This window comes from Eschscholzia californica, unplaced genomic scaffold (genome assembly GCF_041429995.1).
Source record: "Eschscholzia californica isolate CP2 unplaced genomic scaffold, dmEscCali1.0.p SCAF_1, whole genome shotgun sequence".
NCBI classification, from domain to species: Eukaryota; Viridiplantae; Streptophyta; class Magnoliopsida; order Ranunculales; family Papaveraceae; genus Eschscholzia; species Eschscholzia californica.
This window is the reverse complement of record NW_028238198.1, coordinates 73,634,796-73,654,491: the sequence shown is the minus strand read 5'-3', so window position 1 is coordinate 73,654,491 and position 19,696 is coordinate 73,634,796. Positions and strand designations below refer to the sequence as shown.

Genomic DNA, 19,696 nt, shown 5'->3' with positions numbered 1-19,696 from the left:
GTTTCCAAGTCTAGCGTGACTACAACTTTGATTGATTAATACAGAATACGATATGTAATAGTTTAAACTCGCTCGACCTACTTTATGTACACCTTTCCAATAAAAAAAATTACAACCACATAATGTGGGGATCAAAGAGAATGAGTAAGAAATAAAACATAATGATCAAAATATATTCATCATCAAGATCAAATTACATAGTAAATAATAATCAAACAAATTAACAACTAAAACTAGAACCCAAATGAAATAAGTACCTCTACTAAAAACAAATTACACTCCCACACCAATTAATTCCATTAATTAAACAACTGATCTAGTCTTGAGTACAAATAGTAGTTGATGATACTATATATAATCAAAATTCACCCAAATCAAGAAAGACAAATTAATTCATTCAATCAATCAATCAAGTACTTATCATAACAACAGTTCTTGATCACTACTTGGTGATGGCATAAATTGCATAGATGATTCCAGGGATGTAACCTAAGAATGTCAGAACTAGACAGATCCAGAACTCTACCTGCAAAATTATATGGAGCAAGTAAGTATTAAACAAACACAATATAAAGTAAGAAAAATCATCTCTTTACCCCAAAAAACAGAAAAAAAAAGAAGAATTAAAAAAGAAAGAAAGAAACCTGGCAACCAAATTTGAGGAAAACCCCAAGAGGAGGAAGGATAATTGCTAGTAAGATATCTATACAGTTCAAAGTTCCTTCATCTGCCATCTTTGATTTTTGAACTTCTTTTTCTTACAGAGAGAGAGAGAGAGAGAGAGAGAGTAAGTAAAGTTAGAGAAAGAGAAATAATGAGTAGATAATGTGGAGAGACATTGTTGGTATTTATAATAAGAAAACGTGTAGTAACCGCGTGTCAAAATTTTATTCGGTTATAGCTTTTTCTTTATACAGAAGATATAGTAATAGATCTATAGAGAGAAGAAAACAATTAGAGAAGACAGCTAAGACCATCTTCTCATTAAAGCAAAGTCATGCTACTATTGCTAACTACCATCTTTTGGTTCCTAGTAGTAATTTTTTGTAAGGATAGTTAAAGAGCCTTAATTTTTTTTTTTTTTTTTTGAGAATTCTAAGAGCCTTAATTAAGCCTTCATAAAAAAAAGGAGCCTTAATTAAGACTCTTTTAACCATAGGTGGTGTTCATTTTCAGAATGCTTTGTTGTGGTCTGATTTATCAAAATGGTTGATTGATTCCAAGTGATTTTTGGTCTTTTGAGTCAAATAAAACATGCCTGAAGTAAGAAGTTTGTGTTATAAATAAAGTAACTATTGTGTTGCTTACTAAACCAAGTCAAGTTAAAACGATTTATATATGCAGATTAGTTGTTAGAGCCGGACAAATTAGTCTCATGCTCTCATGTTAACATTTGATTTTGATATTTTTTTTTTTGTTGAAAGAGAATTACACAGAGCTAAACCACGCTCGACAAATCATTAAAAACGTTCGAGAGACGTTTCTGCTTGTTTTTCCTACTCCATTTGACTAATGCATATGTCATTTTGTTGTTGTGCCTCGGCGTGTAAGAGAATATAATGTTGGTGAAGTTGTCTTTAAGTTTCATAACGTCTTCTATGTGCTTGAAGGATTGCCACTGAACGGGATTGTTGGGGTTCTGGATATGCTTGATCACATTCATGTTGTCACTTAATGTGTAGGTGGTGAATGTTAAGATCTTTTGTCCATAACATCTCTTTGTGAATAGCTAAGCATTCACATTCTTCTGTATTTTGTCCTCTGATTGTGTCTGATAGTGCCATTATAAAGTTTGCCTGATCATCATGAATAATACAACAAGTTCTGCAATGTCCGTTAGTAAAGTGAAGGAAGCATCCACATTAATCTTAAGGAATGGTGCTACTAGGGTGGGTGGGGGTTCCAATTAGTTTGTTTCTTTTGCTTTTTGGTTGTTATTGTCACAACTTTCATAATTTTTGTGGGTGTAGCTTTGATCTTGATGGTTATCTGCATCGGGGTTTGAGATTGGGTAGAGAAACATTTTTCACATCTCGCTTTCCAAATGAACCATAAAATCTTAGCATACAGGTTAGATAGATCGTCATCTATGTCTTTCCAGGTTAGAATCCATTCATTGGTTATAGATCCTGTTCTAATATTGAAGTAAAACCAGATAGTTCTAGCATATGAACATTGCAATAAAGCACGGTTTATAGATTCCATATAGTCACAATAAGAACAGGTATAATTGTGACCAATAAATTTAACGATTTTACCTCGAATGGTAAGTTATTAGTGCAGCATTTCCATAAGAACAACTTAATTCAGTTGTGTTAATATGCCATATGAAGTTCTAGTTTACCCTGTCGATATTGGTGGTGTTTCTTGCAGTACGAAGGTTATAGTACATTGAACTTGATGAATATTTACCTGATTTTGTTAGAGGTCATTTGACTTCATCCTCTTTATTTTCCTGCAAGTTAATACTCAGAATAACATTAACAATATCCACATTAAAACTTTGATTAATAAGATTAACATTCCCAGTGTTATGGTTTATGAGTTGGGTCACTTGGTTGATATTGACATTTCTGGTGTTATACATGGGAGGGGGATGATCTGAGATCTAATAATCATGCCAAGTGTTGACATTAGTACCCTGATTAATATCCCAAAAAATTAAACTAGAGACTTGGTTAGTGCTTATATATGGATTTCCATAACCAAGAAATGTTGGATTTAGAGGGTGAAGGTTTAGGGTCTTTCGGAAAATATTTTGCTTTAAAAATTTGGACCCAGGGAGCCTGAGGGTTATTGATGAGTCTCCAAGCCAATTTTCTCATGAAAGCTTAGTTATCAAGATGAGGGACACGAAAGCCCAATCCCCCTAGTTTATGAGGAAGGCAGATATCAGTCCAGTTAACAGTGTGGATGGTTTTGAATTTTCCCCACCAAAAGACCTTTGAATGGTCTCAGTGTTGTTGCTAATGCCTTTTGGGAGGGCAAAGCATTGCATTTGGTATCGGGAAACTACCGCTGCTATAGTTGGGATAATTATCGAGCGGCCAGCTTGGGATAAGAGATTGGTTTGTCATTTGGAGAGTTTACTCTGTATCTGCGAAAGGAAGGAGGAGAAAGTCTGCTTCTTTTTGGCTCCGATGAAGAGATTGGTGCCAAGATATTTATCCATGGAGGATGATTAGCCAGGAACTGGTTCACTCTTTCAAGAAACTTCGGGGCTCCAAGAGCTATTTCGGTTTTAAACTAGATATGTCTAAAGCTTTTGACCAAATTGAATGGGAATTCCTTGAGGACATAATGGGAAAATTGGGTTTCTCAAACCGTTGGACCAAACCATTTGAGAAACCCAATTTTCCCATTGATTTTGATGTCATGTCAACAACCTTTTGTTTTTTTGGAAGACGACTACGATCTACGTACATCAATATTTGGCATTTGATACATCATAGATGTGATAAGCTCGATAACTGCCCACTCAAACATTAACAACACCGGGCCTATAGCCCAACAAAGACAATGGCCTGAAACCCAACAACTTTATTAATACCTACATAATTCCAATTCAAATAACCAAAGACTCCACCTTCTTTGAGATTCGAACCTGGGACCTCCAGGGATTTCTGGAGTTTATGTCAACAACCTTTTGTTGGAATGACAAGATGTATAGTCTTCTAACTTAGAAGTCAAGAATTCGAGGTACGCGAATAATTCAAAAAATTGATTTTGATTGTTTGAATATTTACAAAACAAACTTAAACAAAAATAGAGAAACTCTAGACATATTCTAAACAATTGATGACTAGGAAATGAATCGAAATACTTGCGGTGAAGATATGGTTTAAGAAATATAAAAAACCAATTACAAACGCAAATCAAATAGTTTTTTTGTTGCTTCTTTCATTTCACATTATCAAATTTCAATGGTGGGAAGTTGTTGTTCATACATAGCTATTTTTCTAAAGTAAGTTTAATTTATCTAGTGTATCCACGTCAAACACATAACGTAATTATACTGTAAATACGTTTTGTAATTACGATATGATGATCTTGCACGTGATCATTTTCTTTCGTTTTTCGAAAAACTTTACAACTTTATAGATTAGAATTGTCCAATCATACTCAACGGAACAAGTGCAAATTAGCTTAACACCATTTGGTTCATCTTTTTACACGAATGTTAACTTTATATTTAGTTTTCTTAATATATCTCCACATCTTTATGCAATTGCTAGAAATTCAAATATATATTTCTTTTAGATCCCTCCATTATAGATTAACCACATGTCCACATGGACAAAGTAATGGGCGGTTGAAGGAATTAATTCCTTCCGAATATTTTGGGGTTTTAGTCATGTGTCATTGGGCTGGAACGGCAAGAGGAATAAAAATTCAATCTATGCCAATTAAGTTATATCCTTTAGTAAAATAATAAATAAATATAAGGGAATATGTTTTTTTAAGAAAGAAAAGATCATTGGATAGTTCAACAAAGAAAAAAAGAAAAGATCATTGGGGTAGCAAAGGAGGGAATCATGTGACACATTTGACTTTAAAACAACTCTCTCTCTCTCTCTCTCTCGGACAGCAAATTTCAATCCTTACCTAGTTTCATATTTGTCCATGTGATAAAACTTGCTTACACCCTACTCTATGCTGCGCCTACATAACAGAACTTGCTTACACCCCACATTAATTTAAAGGCACAACTATATTTCAAAGCAGCTTATCACATCTATGATGTATGAAGTGCTAAATGTAACTGTTCAACAAAAAAAGTGCCAAATGCAACGACATAGGTAGATCGTAGTCGACTTTCAAAAAAAAAAGTGGCTTTGGAGAATAAGAAAATAATCTCTGGGGAACAAATTTTCGAGAGAATCTATGTTATTTGCATATTCTCGGGGCATATTTTGTTGTAGTCCAAAACTAATTTGATCAAACATTTCCCCAAATCTTCATCCTCTTTATCACCTTCACCACAACAACTTCCTACCACCAACACTCCGACCACCATTGTCATCTCTTCTCTTTCCTCTCTTCTCCTCTCTAACTCACTGTTAGTACTCTCTCTCTCTCTTGTTGCTTTCATTCTCTCGTTTTTTCTCTCTCTCACTCTCTTTAACTATCTCTTTGTCGTTCTCACTATAGATTTCTCTTTCTTTCATTATAGATCACTCTCATTGTTTCTCTCGTTGTAGACATATCTCTCTCACCATCTATATCTCTCTCTCGCAGGCTCTTTCTCGGTATGTATGGATCTCTTTGTGGAAATGACAGAGTTCGTGGTCATGAAACGTTTTGTGGCCACGAAACGCTTTGTGGCCAAGAAATGGTCATGACCACAAAATGTTTCGTGGCCATGAAATCCTCAAGAGGGGTTCACTAGAAACCGTGAAGAAACCCTCCTCGATGTCAGGTTCCGACGAAGGGAACACTTCTCGTTGTCGAAGTGGTGTCTGTGTGGGAGATGGAGAGAAACAATGGGATGTCATTTGAAGAACAATGAGAGATTTAGAGTGAAATAGTGAGAGATCGAGAGACATAGATAGTGACAACAATAGAGAGAGATAGTAAGAGATAAACAATGAGAAATCTATAGAGAGACTAAGAGAAGAAGAGGGAAAGAATAAGAGAACAAGAGAGATATGTTGCAAGACAATGAGAGAGAGGGAGCAATAAAAAAAGAGGAGAGAGAGAGAGATAAAGAGAGAAAAGATGAAGATTAGGGGCCAATGTTTGGTTAAGTCTATTTTTGGACTAAAAAAAGTTACGCCGCTAAGCCAATATTTATTGACTAAAATCTTTATTCCGTAATATTTTTTATTCTTTGAAACTGCAGCCATAATTTTTGGAAAAGGACAAAATTTGAATTTCATTAGTGCCAAGGAGGCAATTAGTTAATGACCCTTACCATTTGATTGTATTTGAATAGGTCACTTTAGAGGTCAAGCGTTCAAGGCACGCTGACAATAAAAAATAAAGTTGTTCTTAAGAATTACATTTTCCCACCAAGAAAAAATGTTCCAAAGGTAAAAAAACAAGGCCTTAATAATACTAACAGTCCTCTCATCTCCCAAAATGATCAAAAGCCCATAAACAAATTATAAATCTATATCTAGTCCAAAACGGATTCCAGTGCACTAAATCTCATCTCTAAGGAATTTTTTTTGCTTCTTCCAACTTTACCTCCTATATATAATTCTGGATACATTTTTCAGAATTATGATACATTATTTAGATAATTTGTACATTTTTTGGAATGTATGTTCTAATTGTCTAATGATTTACAATATATACATTTTTCAGAATGTCTAAGGAATGATAATACAATGTATTTTCTTCAAGTTTGTTTATATTTTAACCATTATTGTTGCATTGTATTAGTTGTACCATACATTACATACAATGTATACTTCATTTGTATTTTATAATTTAACCCTTACAATAACATTGCATAAGTTGCACCGTACATTACTTATCATGTTTTTCAAGCATTACTTATGATTCTCCATTCATTTTCCAGAATTATTGTACATTGTTCACATAGTTTGTACAATACACCAGATACAGTTACACACTTAAAAATGCATTGTACAAACTACCAAATACAATATACCAACATTGAATTAGAAAGGGTTATTTTCCAAATAGCTCACAACTTTATGACCAGTTTCTTATCTAGCTCCCTACTTTTCAAAAATACCCAGATGACCCCCTTTTTTCAGTTACCGTTAAGTGTCCGTTATCCTCTCTCCTCCATCTCATCACCTCTCTCTGCCACTTCATCTTCTCGCCACCTCATCGTCTTCACCAGCGAATGTCGTCGACCGACTAATTTTTCGATCGGCGACCTTCAAACCTAATTTTTTTACTCTCTTCTTCTTCCTCTATCTCTCTAAAAACAATTTTTTTCTTCTCTCATCTATCTCTAAACAAATCTAGAGAGAGAGAGAAAACAGGTCCATGGTTTGTTCGCAGACCTTGAAGGTCTGCGAACAAATCCATAGAATGTCTGCGAACAGACCCATGAAAGGTCTATTTGCAGACCTTCCTCCTCTTCTCTCTCTAGATCTGTTTAGAGAGAAATAGAGAGGAGAGAAGAATTTTTTTTTTTAAATTTTTTTAGAGAGAGAGAGGAAGAATAAGGGAGTAAAAAAAATAGATTTGAAGGTCATCAGCCAAGAAATTGGCTGGCCGACGACCTTCGCCGGTGAAGACGATGTGATGACGAGAAGGTGGGGTGGCAGAGAGAGGCGATGAGTAGGATGAGAGAGAGGTGATGACTAGTTAACGGTGTTATAACGATAACTGAAAAAGCGGGCCATCTGGGTATTTTGATAAAGTAGGGGGCTAGGCAGGAAGTCGGTCACAAAATTGGAGGCTATTTGGGAAATAACCCAATTAGAAATGCATTACATCTAAGATTCATACAAAGTCATTTGGTATAGTTCGTAACTTAATTTTTCAGATGCTACGAACTTAAATCAATAGACTAAAATGGATTACAGATTAAAAAATGCATTGTACAAACTGCTAGATGCAACATACAAACTACCAGATGCATTATACAAACTACCAAATGTATCAAATCTGTTGACCGATGGTAGTAGTCCCCATAAACTATAATTGGAAAGTTTTAGACCCCCCCTTCAAGCGAGAGGCACCTTTAGGAAGTGGGTGTCTATAGGACTTCCTGGTATAGTTCTTTTTTCTTTTTTTATGCTAGACTTTCATATGTATCAACCAGTATTTACATAAACATTATTCTTGTAATATTTTAACAAAAAATGTGGAATAGTTTCCCACATACAAGACAATAAAGAGGCTCGAAATTTTCAAACTATAAAACATCAACCAAAATATAAACCTTTCTAGCAACCTTAATAAAAGAAACTTCACGAAATTTACTTCTTCAACTAGCCCTCGAATGGACTCCTTGGTATAGTTAACATACTCATGAATGGATCACCAAGGGTCGGAATCATTTAGTACATTAATGACAAAGGTGTGTGAAAGTAAAGGTCTAATGAAAAGTAAAATGATGCTAGAAGTTGTAGGACGAAAAATCGCAGCGTCCTCTATTCCACATGTTTAGGTAGTTAGCTCCATCTAACACAAAAAAGAAAGTATTCGGTAAACACTGGGTGACGTGCATTTATAGGCGACCGAGAATGACAAGTACCCAATTTGGATATTAGCTAGCGTGCATTATATAAACATGATACGCGGTTAAGTTGAGGAAATGGTTAATCTCCCAGCTTTGACACAACAGATAAGCATGAACAAATTACATAACAACCCTTCCCAAAATTTAAGAATTCCTTATGTGCCTTCCCAAAATTTAAGAATTCCTTATGTTCAATCGTTATGTTTGTAAAAGTACGCACGTGCTAAGACGTAATGGTCACATGTGTCCCGCACACCTAAAAGACAATATGGATAGACTCAAAAGAATGTGATACGTGCAGTGGCGTGGTTGAGCATCAGGGGTCCGGTGTGAAGAAAAAAAATTAGGGATCCTTTCTCCGACAACATTAAAGTGTAAATTTCTATTTCAAATGTAATTCATTTAGCAAAAATCAAAATGGACTAAGTTAGAAATTTTTTTCTTTCTTCACATGAATCTAAGTTGTGTATTTTCTGTTCCGAAAAAATTTATTTAAGCAAGAACCATAAGAATAGAAGTAAACTTATTCCATGAATGAAACAACAAGTATTACACTTCACAATTAGTCTTTAACTATACAAACTAACCTAAATCTATTGAAACAAAACAAAACCTAAATCTACTTGATTATCTATTGTTAATAGTTGTTACTCCTAATAGTTCGAGATAACAAAGAATCGAGAAAATAAACAAAAGAGAAAGACTTTGAAAGTTTTGAACTTGTGACCTCATGTTTATTTTGTAAGTTGTTTACCAACTAAGCTGCACATCTTTTTTTAAATCATTTTATGTTGTCTAGTTATTAGACTTGGTTCACAATTTAGGGACCTCTAGGACAAAATAAAAATGTTGTAGTTTGAGGGGGCCGGTGTGACCGCGTCGGTAGCACCCCTTCAAACACGCCTCTGGATAGGTGAGACGATGCATGAGAAGACAAGGAAAATATTTTAAAAATTATATATATACGATGTGGGACTATATTATCTGTACATCATCTAGTATCCTGCAAGTTTACTTTCTAATTGTCTCATGGTCTCATTTCTTCAAACAACACAAAGTAGAGAGAGAGCTGGATTGATGAGTAAACAATTGGTTAGCACATATCTGAGCTTTTGATCTTCAACCTCTCAACAGTAGTCAAGAACATCCTATTAAAACACATACACGAGCAAGTATTAGTTAATGTGAAACATAAAGAAGGGGACATTCTTGTGTGCTTGTAACAAGAAATTAAGTAATCCAACTTTTTTTTTTCTTTTCGAAAGAGGTAATCCAACTTACTCCCAAGGGATGTCTCCAACCATCATCCAATCTCCCTCCTTGTCTTCATAAGTTAAAATGTGATGACGATGATCTTGTTCATAATCGTGATCTTGATTCACTCCTTGGTCTGTAATTAAAATCCAATACTTTGTTAGACGTTTGAGTCGGAAATAAAGTATATTGTCTGAATTAAGAAAGTTCATTATCTGAAATAACTTGAAATGACTGTGATACCCTTGACTATCATAAGACACTTTATTGTTTAGATTCAGAAGATAGATTTAGACGAGTTAGATATATAGAATTAAAATTGTAGAAAGTAAAGAAACAGTGACATAGAAGGGTGGTTCTGAACATAAGAGAAAGAGTTTGGATGAGTCCATCGTAACCATGGATTGTAAAGAGATCAACTTTCCTCCCAATTGGGATCCCCTCCAAGTACACCTTCACGAACAAGGTTGGTCGATGCTGATGCCTATTGTTATTGGTGTTTCGTTTGTTAGTAACATTACACATCAATAACGGTTAATCGTTAGCCAATTCGAAACTCTACAAACATCACTAAGAAAATATGATGGAATGGGTGTCAAATATTAGCATTTTGTGGGCGAAAGGTCCATTTTGACGGTCAAGTAGAGAAGTGTGAAGAGGTATCAACCTCTGACAATGTTGATCTCGGTTGAGGCCGAGAGATAGAGAGATCGAGTGAGAGAGAGAGCTGGACTCGGTTGGAAGCCGAGAGTGAGAGAGATAGAGAAATCGTGGAGGAGTGATAGAGATGAGAGAGATCAAGTACAAAGAGTTGGTTAGTTACAGTTAACAATTGTATTCTCTTTGTATTGATGATTATTGAAGTTTACACAAGTAGTATATATAGGATTACAATGAATATAGGGTTTCCTATTCTAAATATATTACTTCTATTACTAAAGATACTAGGAATATATATTATGGAAGTTTCCATTATGTACACAAGATAGCCCACTCGGTTGGCCGAGTGGACTTGGGGTGGTATCCCCTAATACTCCCCCTCAAGTTGGAGCAGTAATCGAAGTAATGCCCAACTTGCCAATAATAGTCTTGAATGAGTCAGCTCCTAAAGGTTTTGTGAATATGTCGGCAAGCTGATTGTCTGAGGATGTGAAGCGTGTGGCAATGATATTATCTTTGATCTTCTCGCGAACAATGTGGCAGTCTATTTCGATGTGTTTGGTGCGTTCATGGAAGACCGGATTGTCTGCAATGTGGAGGGCCGCCCGATTATCACAGTAAACTGTCATCGGGCTAGAATGGTCGATACCAAAATCGAGTAAGAGATATTTGAGCCATTGGAGCTCACAAGTGAGAAAGGCGAGAGCGCGATATTCTGCTTCGGTAGATGATTTAGCAACCGTATGTTGCTTCTTGGATTTCCATGATAATGGACTTGAACCAAGCATTGTAAAGTAGCCGGTGGTAGAGCGGCGAGTGGTTGGGCAACCAGCCCAATCAGAATCACAGTAGCCTGTGATGTGAAGAGAGCTGTCAGCGGATAAAAAAATTTCATTGTTAAGGGAACCTTTGAGATAACGGACCACACGATGAGCAGCATCTAAGTGGACTTGACTTGGAGTCTGCATAAATTGACTCAAATTATTGACCGCATAGGTGATATCGGGCCGTGTAACGGTGAGATAGATGAGGCGACCGATGAGTCGACGGTAGATGGAAGGATCCTTTAAAGGAATTCCGTCAGTGGGACTTAGGCGTAATTTTTGTTCCATAGGAAAGTCCGAGGGACGAGAAGCGGTGAGTCCGAAATCTTTGATAATGTCAAGGGCATATTTGCGTTGACAAAGAAATATGCCTTTGGAAGAACGGGAAACTTCGATACCGAGGAAGTATTGTAATCGTCCCAAATCTTTGAGGGAGAATGTATGATCAAGGAAGGACTTGAGTTTGGAAATGACAACGTCGTTATTTCCTGTAATGATGATGTCGTCGACGTAGACGAGAACGTAAATTTGCGTTGAATTCGAAGAATATGTGAATAGGGAGTAATCACTTTTGGATTGAGCGAAGCCTTTATCTAAGAGGACTGAGGAAAATTTGGAAAACCATTGTCTAGATGCCTGTTTAAGGCCATAGAGTGATTTTTGTAGACGACAGACTTTGGACTCCCCCTGAGTAGAGAATCCGGGAGGAAGTTTCATGTAGACCTCTTCATTCAAGTCACCCTGAAGGAAGGCATTATTGACATCAAGTTGGTGGAGTGACCACCCTTTGATGGCTGCGATGGAAAGAAAGACCCGAACAGTTGCTAGCTTAGCTACCGGGGCAAATGTATCGGTATAGTCTAAGCCTTCAACTTGAGTGTAGCCTTTGGCGACGAGGCGAGCTTTAAACCGCTCGATAGAGCCATCAGACTTGAATTTTACTTTATATACCCATTTGCAGCCAATTGGGCGTTTTCCTGGGGGTAGAGGAACGATGGACCATGTATTGTTAGCTTCCAAAGCGGAGATTTCTTTGGACATAGCTTCTCGCCAATGAGGAGATTTCATGGCTTGAGTGAAAGAAGTAGGTTCAACCGTGGATAAGACGGAAGAGAGAAAAATTTGATGAGACGTTGAGAAAGAATTGATAGAAAAATAGTTCTCGATTGGATACTTGATGTTGACGGATGGAGCGGAACAAACATAGTCCTTTAAATGTCTTGGCGGACGATGTTGGCGGGTAGGTCGTTCCGCGATGATGGGAGATGGTTCGGCGACCTCTAGAGGGGTATCCGGTGTAGCCGATGAAGTCTCGGGTTGAACCGAGGAAGGTGAGTCGGGTGGTGCTATAGGCACCACCGTGGGATTTGATAAAGGGGTTGATGGAGTCACCTCTGTCGGTTGGCCGATCGGGGAATTGGAATCGGTAACCGGCGAGGGGACCGAAGGTGGGATAGCCGGAAACGTGAATGAACCATCGTCCGGAATGGAGATGAAATGACGAAGTGAACCGGTTGACGGTGAGAGGGAGGCTAATGGCCGAGACATCGGGAATCTTGTTTCATGAAAGACGACATCCCGAGATGTGTAAATTCGACGAGAATGAAGGTCATATATACGGTATCCCTTTTGACCATTAGGGTAACCAAGAAATATACCGGCGGAAGCACGGGGATCCATTTTCGTTTTGACTAACGGGATACGGGCATAACAAAGACACCCGAACACACGTAAGTGTGAAAGATCGGGTGGAGAGCCCATTAAGACTTCATGGGGGGAAAGGCCACGAAGGATTGGAGTAGGCAGTTTATTGATTAAATAAACTGCAGTTAAGACACACTCTCCCCAAAAGGAGAGAGGAAGATGAGCCTGTAAACGGATCGAACGAGCCACTTCAAGAATGTGGCGATGTTTTCTTTCCACCACCCCATTTTGTTGAGGTGTATGGGTACAACTTCTTTGGTGAATAACTCCTTTAGAAAGGAACCAAGATTGTAAATTATTATTCATGAATTCAGTACCGTTGTCTGAACGAAATATTTTGATTTTAGTGTTAAATTGGGTGGAGACGTAATTGAAAAAATTTGTTATTATTTTGAATGTGTCGGATTTTGAACACATGAGGAAAATCCACGTACAACGAGAGAAATCGTCTACGAGGGTAAGAAAATATCGACATCCGGTAGTTGAGGGAACTGGAAAAGGTCCCCAAACATCGGCATGAATTAAATCAAAAGGATGAGCGGAAGTTGAATTATGAGATGGAAACGGTAAACGGGTTTGTTTAGAACGGGGACAAACATCGCACGGTACTTTATTATTAATATTAATAGAATTCATACATGGAATGCGAGAAATAAAATATTGAAGACGAGACATAGATGGGTGGCCAAGACGCCAATGCCATAAATTAGATGAAATACTACTAGGATTATTATCTAAACTAGTAATTGAAAAAACTGGACGCTCCGTGCGAAGGAAATTGAGATAAGATTGACTTGAAAAGATGGGATATGTAACACATCTTGTAAAAATAAATCATTAGAGAAAAAAATTGATCCTATATGGAGAACACGGACTCGAGAACCATCCGGTAATCTAACAAAAAGGTTAGGAGGAGCGCTTGAATACGTAGAAAAACGAGTAAGTGTCGAACAAATGTGCTTAGCCGCACCGGAATCTATAACCCAAGGAGGAGAAAAAGAAGAAGAAAACGTACCTGTGAGATTGATTCGAGGAGAGTCGAATGGATTAGCCGATTGCTTTTGTTGATCCAAGAGAGTAATGAGAGATTTGAATTGATCGGCAGTGAGAGAGGACACGTTTGGAGTCGAGTCGCCGGATTGATCTTGAACGGCGGCGGCTAGAGGACCCGTTCGGTTTCGGGTACGAGGACGATCACCGGATTGAGGTGGATAACCATGGAGTTGATAACATGTTGATATAGTATGTCCATGGATTTTGCAATGATCACAAAACGGGCGAGGACGTTTCGGTCGTTGTCTATTCGATCGATCAAAAGAAGAACGTCCATTGTCATGGGAGCCGACGGCAAGAGTAGCAGCTTCATTGTTGTTAATGGTGGTTAGTAAACTTTGCTGAATTTCTTCTTGCTTAACAAGGGAATGAATACGAAGGATGGATGGAAAAGGGTCCATCAATAAGATTTGGCTTCGAATAGCCGAAAACCGGTCGTCAAGACCTTGAAGGAATTCCATAGCTCTGTCTTGATTAGTACGATCAAGAAGAGATCTTGCATGTCCGCAAATACATGTTTCAGTAGTCATGAGAGAATTCAATTCATCTTGAAGAGATTTTAGATTAGTGAAATAAGTGGAGACATCGGAACCACTTTGCTTGAGTGAAGAAATAGCCCGTTTGAGTTGAAAAACCTTCGGAGCATTGGTTTGATAAAACCGGTCATGGAGGTCTTTCCAAACATCATAAGCATTGTCATCATAAAGAATTGATGAACGAAGAGAAGGGTCAACGGAGTTGACGAGCCAACTTGAAACTAAGTCGTTGCAACGACTCCAAACATGTAATTCAATAGGATCGGTAGGTTTTGGGATAGTCCCATCAACAAAACCTAACTTGTCCTTTGCCCGAAGAGCCTTGATCATTCCTCGAGACCATGAAGAATAGTTATCACCCGTAAGAAGTGGTGTGATAAGGACAGTAGTAGGAGAATCCGAATGGTGAACATCGAATGGACCACCAGGAGTTGGTTGAGAAGTAACAACGGTTTCAGAATCGTTGGTAGACATGATGAGAAAAAAAGTTACTAGCTCTTATACCATGTGAAGAGGTATCAACCTCTGACAATGTTGATCTCGGTTGAGGCCGAGAGATAGAGAGATCGAGTGAGAGAGAGAGCTGGACTCGGTTGGAAGCCGAGAGTGAGAGAGATAGAGAAATCGTGGAGGAGTGATAGAAATGAGAGAGATCAAGTACAAAGAGTTGGTTAGTTACAGTTAACAATTGTATTCTCTTTGTATTGATGATTATTGAAGTTTACACAAGTAGTATATATAGGATTACAATGAATATAGGGTTTCCTATTCTAAATATATTACTTCTATTACTAAAGATACTAGGAATATATATTATGGAAGTTTCCATTATGTACACAAGATAGCCCACTCGGTTGGCCGAGTGGACTTGGGGTGGTATCCCCTAATAAGAAGTTACCTTGAGTTAGGACGGGAGAACGAGGATGAAGAAGAGATGCACGGTCCTATGCGAAGATCGGTAGTCAAATCTAGATTGCGAGATACACAAGACGATGAGACGGTAGGTGTGTAACTACTAGTACTATATACTGAGGATGAGGAGGAAGATGAGACTCTACTTGCTCTGCCCATTGTGAAATGCTCTCTGCCTCTTTTGAGACTAAAATTGAATACCCGCCAGATTTGCACTTAAATAGAGAGAGAAGAAAAAAAGAAGGGGCAGAAAGGGTGATCTACAAAAGAAAGGATTGTTGGACTTTGGGAGTGTCGTCTGGGTAGGCGACAGTGAGCCGTTGATACGAAGGGCAGACAAAGACCCCTAAACTTCCCCTGCCGGCTTGGCTTATGTTCTTTGTTAGCATTGCCATTTTTTTAAGTTAATTCCAATTTTTGGCCTCTAATTTGTGGCTAGTTGTTTAACGTTTCAATTTGGCTCTTGAAATTATGAATACCTTAGTTACATTTTTAATATTGTGTAATTATTATTTTTTTTTTTCAATTTCTTTTCACACGATCTCATTTAGTCTTTATCATTTTTGGTCGTAAAAAAAACTTGTTAAAACAATTTCAACAATAAAGAAGAGAGAAATGATGATTATGGTGGTGTGGTAGTGGTTAGAGGAAGAAGAGAAAATAGGTAGATTGACTGTTAAGTTTGACTAATATAATCACGATCTTTATGGCTAAATTAAAGTGCTGGACAAATACATAAACTAATTTCTAATTGATCACAAATTGGAGGACAAAATTGAAATTAACCTTTTAAAATAAGGGTAATTTCCCAAATGGCCCCCAACTTTGTGACCAGCTTTCTGCCTAGCCCCCTACTTTATCAATAATTCTCATATGACCCCCTTTTTCAGTTACCGTTAACTTTCCGTTAACTAGTCATATTCTCTCTATCCTACATCTCATCTCTTCTCTCTGCCACCTCATCTTCTCGTCACCTCATCATCTTCTCCGGCGAAAATCGCTGACCGACTAATTTTTCGGTCGTCGACCTTCAAATATTAAAAAAAAACCATTTTTTTTTTTAAATTTTCTCTCTCTGAGACAAATTATGTATTCTGGTCGGCGACCATTCGTCTGAGAAGAAAGGTGAGGTGAAGAGGAGGTGGTGTGATGAAGGAGAAATAAAGTGAAGTGGAGGAGAAAGAAAAAGGTGATGTGACTTTTATGCCTTTAACCTTTTTTTGAGAAATAATTCCATTTTGACCCTCGAGGATAATTTTGTAAAAAATTTGGTCATTGGAGGCCAAATCGAACTGCCAGACACTTATGGGGGCCAAAACGGTGAGTTGGTCACAAATTGGAGGTCAAAACATAATTAACCCATTTAATGTTTTAGGTAAATTCCATATGATATAAATAAATCTTTCATAGCAGTTTTTATTTTATATTTGATATATTTTACTTTTTAGGTAAGTTTCATGCAGTATAAATAATATTCCATAAGATCTTTTATTTATATTTGTTACACTTTATTTTTATGTTTTTATAATTTCTATTAACTAACTTTTAGGTAAATTTTTAATTTATATTTTATTAAAATTTAATTAAACATTTTTTGTCAAAAAGACAAATTATGTTTTTCTCCTTGTAGGCACCATAAATGGACGAGCCTATCGAACTTCCCTTTTGTGGTATCATACTTGTCAACACTTTTAGTTAATAATAGTGATAAAGCGAAAAAAATCCCATGCAGAAATAAAAGAAAATTGAAATCAACAGTAGGAACCTCCTCTTAGTTTAAGACACAAATCAAAAGGAAGTTGACAAATAAACTCAACCGTTTGGGATCCTGTCTCAAATCTGCCTAAAATTTCCTTTGCTAGGTCATTTTCCCTCAGTTAAAAGACCGTGAGATTAAATGTCTGGAAGAATTTATATCGGTTAAAACTTGGTGCCACCAGGGTTCGCAAGAACTTTTTAAATCCTAAACTTTTTGAAGGAGTTGTCCTTCAATCAAAATGTCGATGCACTCAATTTGTTGGATAAGACAAATGATGAAGATCATCATGTCCGGTCGTTTTTAGGGAGTTGTACTTCAATCAAAATGTCGATTCACTCACATGACTCATGACTAACGATGACCGCGTCCTACAACGGGTTACACAAAAGAATGTCAACTCGATCAAAAGATATGACTAGAGGGAATAAGATAAAAGTGCATGTGTTAGATTTAGCTAAGATTATCCAGAAGGGTTCGGCTAAGAGTCAGGCCAAGATAGCAAATAGACGACCAAGCGCCCGTGCCAAAAGGTGGTCAGGCGCATGACCCCAACCATGCCTTACAAAGCCCGACCAAAGGCATGGGCCTACCAACAAAGTCCTATTGAAAATGGGAATCATGGTCGGGCACCTGCAAATCCCACTTTGAAAAGGTTTTCTGGAAATTTTTGTTTTGTGGTTTGTTTGGAAACCTAATTCGATTAGGACCCTGACTTTAGAAATCTCTATAAAAGAACCTTATTATAACAGAAACAAGGGTAAAAAGTTTTCATCAGATTTTTGTTTCTCTGACTACATCAAGCAAAAGATGAAAAAGTATAATTCTCAAGCTATTTCTAGCCAAAAGAGAAGGAGTTCTCATAATTCACTGCTCAAGTAAGTTCTATCTAACTCAAAGGCAGAAGATCTAATTGATTGCCCGGGTGACTCAAGTAGAGGAGCTGCACAAGCGGAACTCTAGATGTTCAGGAGAAAGCAATCAGTTTAGTTCGAGAGAAAGCGAATGGAGGTAGTTCTTTAACTTCTAGTTCATCTGTAGTTTTGACATGAGATTCTCACAACCTAGTGTTAGATGTTTAGACATGAGATTCTGCTTAGAACATTTATTGACACCATAAACCAACAGTTGTCATGTGTCAAAAGTTCATATTCCTCCATTTTGGATGGCCTTCCTTGAAAATTGTTCATTCAATAGATTGGTCTCCTTGAACAGAAACCAAACAATACAAGAGTACAATTGATAACCACACTTCTTTTGCTCCATCCCTTAGACATCCAAATTCTGTAATGTTGGTTTTCCATACCTCTAAGTTAGACAGGTGAGAAGAGATAGATAGAAAAGTCTCATTACAAGTAAAAAAACAATATTTAACAACACGAACAAGATAGTCTTATAGCGTCACATATGACGGGACACATGTCTTGGCTTCTCTAGTTCATGACAACTCATTTTTCAGTTGGATGTCCACAAATTTAACAATATAGACCCCACTTTATTTAACGGTTAATCGGTTGGAATCCACACTCTAGTAAGAGCGTCTTTTGCCTTTTTGATGAGGTTTTCATTGTCAAAACAACTCAAATAACATACTGTTGCGTTCGTCTCGTCGAGAGCTTGAATTTCAAGCTTTGGTTTGCTCAAAATTGATTTCGTATGAATAAGATTTTAATTTTCGAAGTATTGCGTTTAATATGGAAAGATGTGAAATATTTAAGGAAAATTCCATATCGGGTAAGTTAAAGGAAGATGAATGGTTTATAATAAACTGCTCTCTCATACTATAGTATGAATGAAACAAAGGTCCAACGCTTTGCGTGGTTTGCACAGCGCGTGGGCGTTTATGGCGCTTTAGAGGCGCCCACACGCTTTGTTTTTATTTTTATATCAATACAATCTGACGGATAAGATCTAGATCAGACAGAGATCATATTAAACCCGTGGATCAGTACCTCCTTTCTTCAAGAGTGTTGTGACTATTCCCTCCAAATGTGACTGTTTGTTAACAGTCACCTCTCACCTCATGAAATCAGACTTCAAAATTCAATTCGACTTGAGAGAGTTTAACGCATTCACGAGTTTTCAATACTTACTAACGTTCGAAAAGTTTTTAGATCCAACTACTTCCGATCCGAAAAGGTAATCCGTTGTATCCTGTGAGACAAATCGCCTATATTGTTGTACATTAAACAAGGCGAATTGTTGTCTTAAGGAAATAGATCCCTCGCCTCGGTTCTAATTAATCAATTTTCTGATCTCTACCTTTTTTCTTATTTTATTATTTATAATACGATTCTTATTTGGAATTTTAAAAACAGAGTAAAAACAATCTGTTTTATATAAAGAACTTTATTTCTGTCTATCTCTGAATTGGTTTCAGAAGAGAATTATTGTTGTTTAAAATAGGACGATAAACCAGTATACAAGTTGAACAACAATCTTAAGACATCCGATATTTAATCGGTATGCTGAAAGGTGTATTCTGTTTTTCAGAAAAAATAACAAGTAATGTTGAGTTAAGAATGAAATCAGTTGGTCCATCCACTCATGTTGAAAAACTCGAGAAGTTCTGCGGGATTGATTTCAAACGCTGACAACAGAAAATTTTGTTCTATCTGACTATCCTTGGGTTGGTAAAATACTTAACAGAATGCAAACCATTGTTGAACGAAGATGGTGATGTCCAACACGTATCAGCAATCGAAGTATGAAAACATTCTGATTTCCTATGCAAGAATTACATCCTTAATTCCTTAGGTAATGGTTTGTATAATGTTTATTATGTTATTGATATAGCAAAGGAATTATGGGAAACTCTAGGACATAA

At 37.0% G+C, this 19,696-nt stretch overlaps 1 protein-coding gene across 1 annotated transcript; it reads right to left on the bottom strand.

Moving 5' to 3' along the window:
- Positions 1 to 9,154: 9,154 nt before the first annotated feature.
- LOC147569018 (auxin-responsive protein IAA30-like) lies at positions 9,155 to 15,278 on the bottom strand. Its single transcript, XM_086655475.1, has 4 exons — positions 15,100 to 15,278; positions 9,769 to 9,908; positions 9,452 to 9,560; positions 9,155 to 9,318 (listed from the first exon to the last, which is right to left on the bottom strand). The coding sequence occupies exons 1-4, from the start codon at positions 15,270 to 15,272 to the stop codon at positions 9,264 to 9,266; spliced, it is 477 nt and encodes a 158-aa protein (XP_086511601.1). The 5' UTR covers positions 15,273 to 15,278; the 3' UTR covers positions 9,155 to 9,263.
- Positions 15,279 to 19,696: the final 4,418 nt, after the last annotated feature.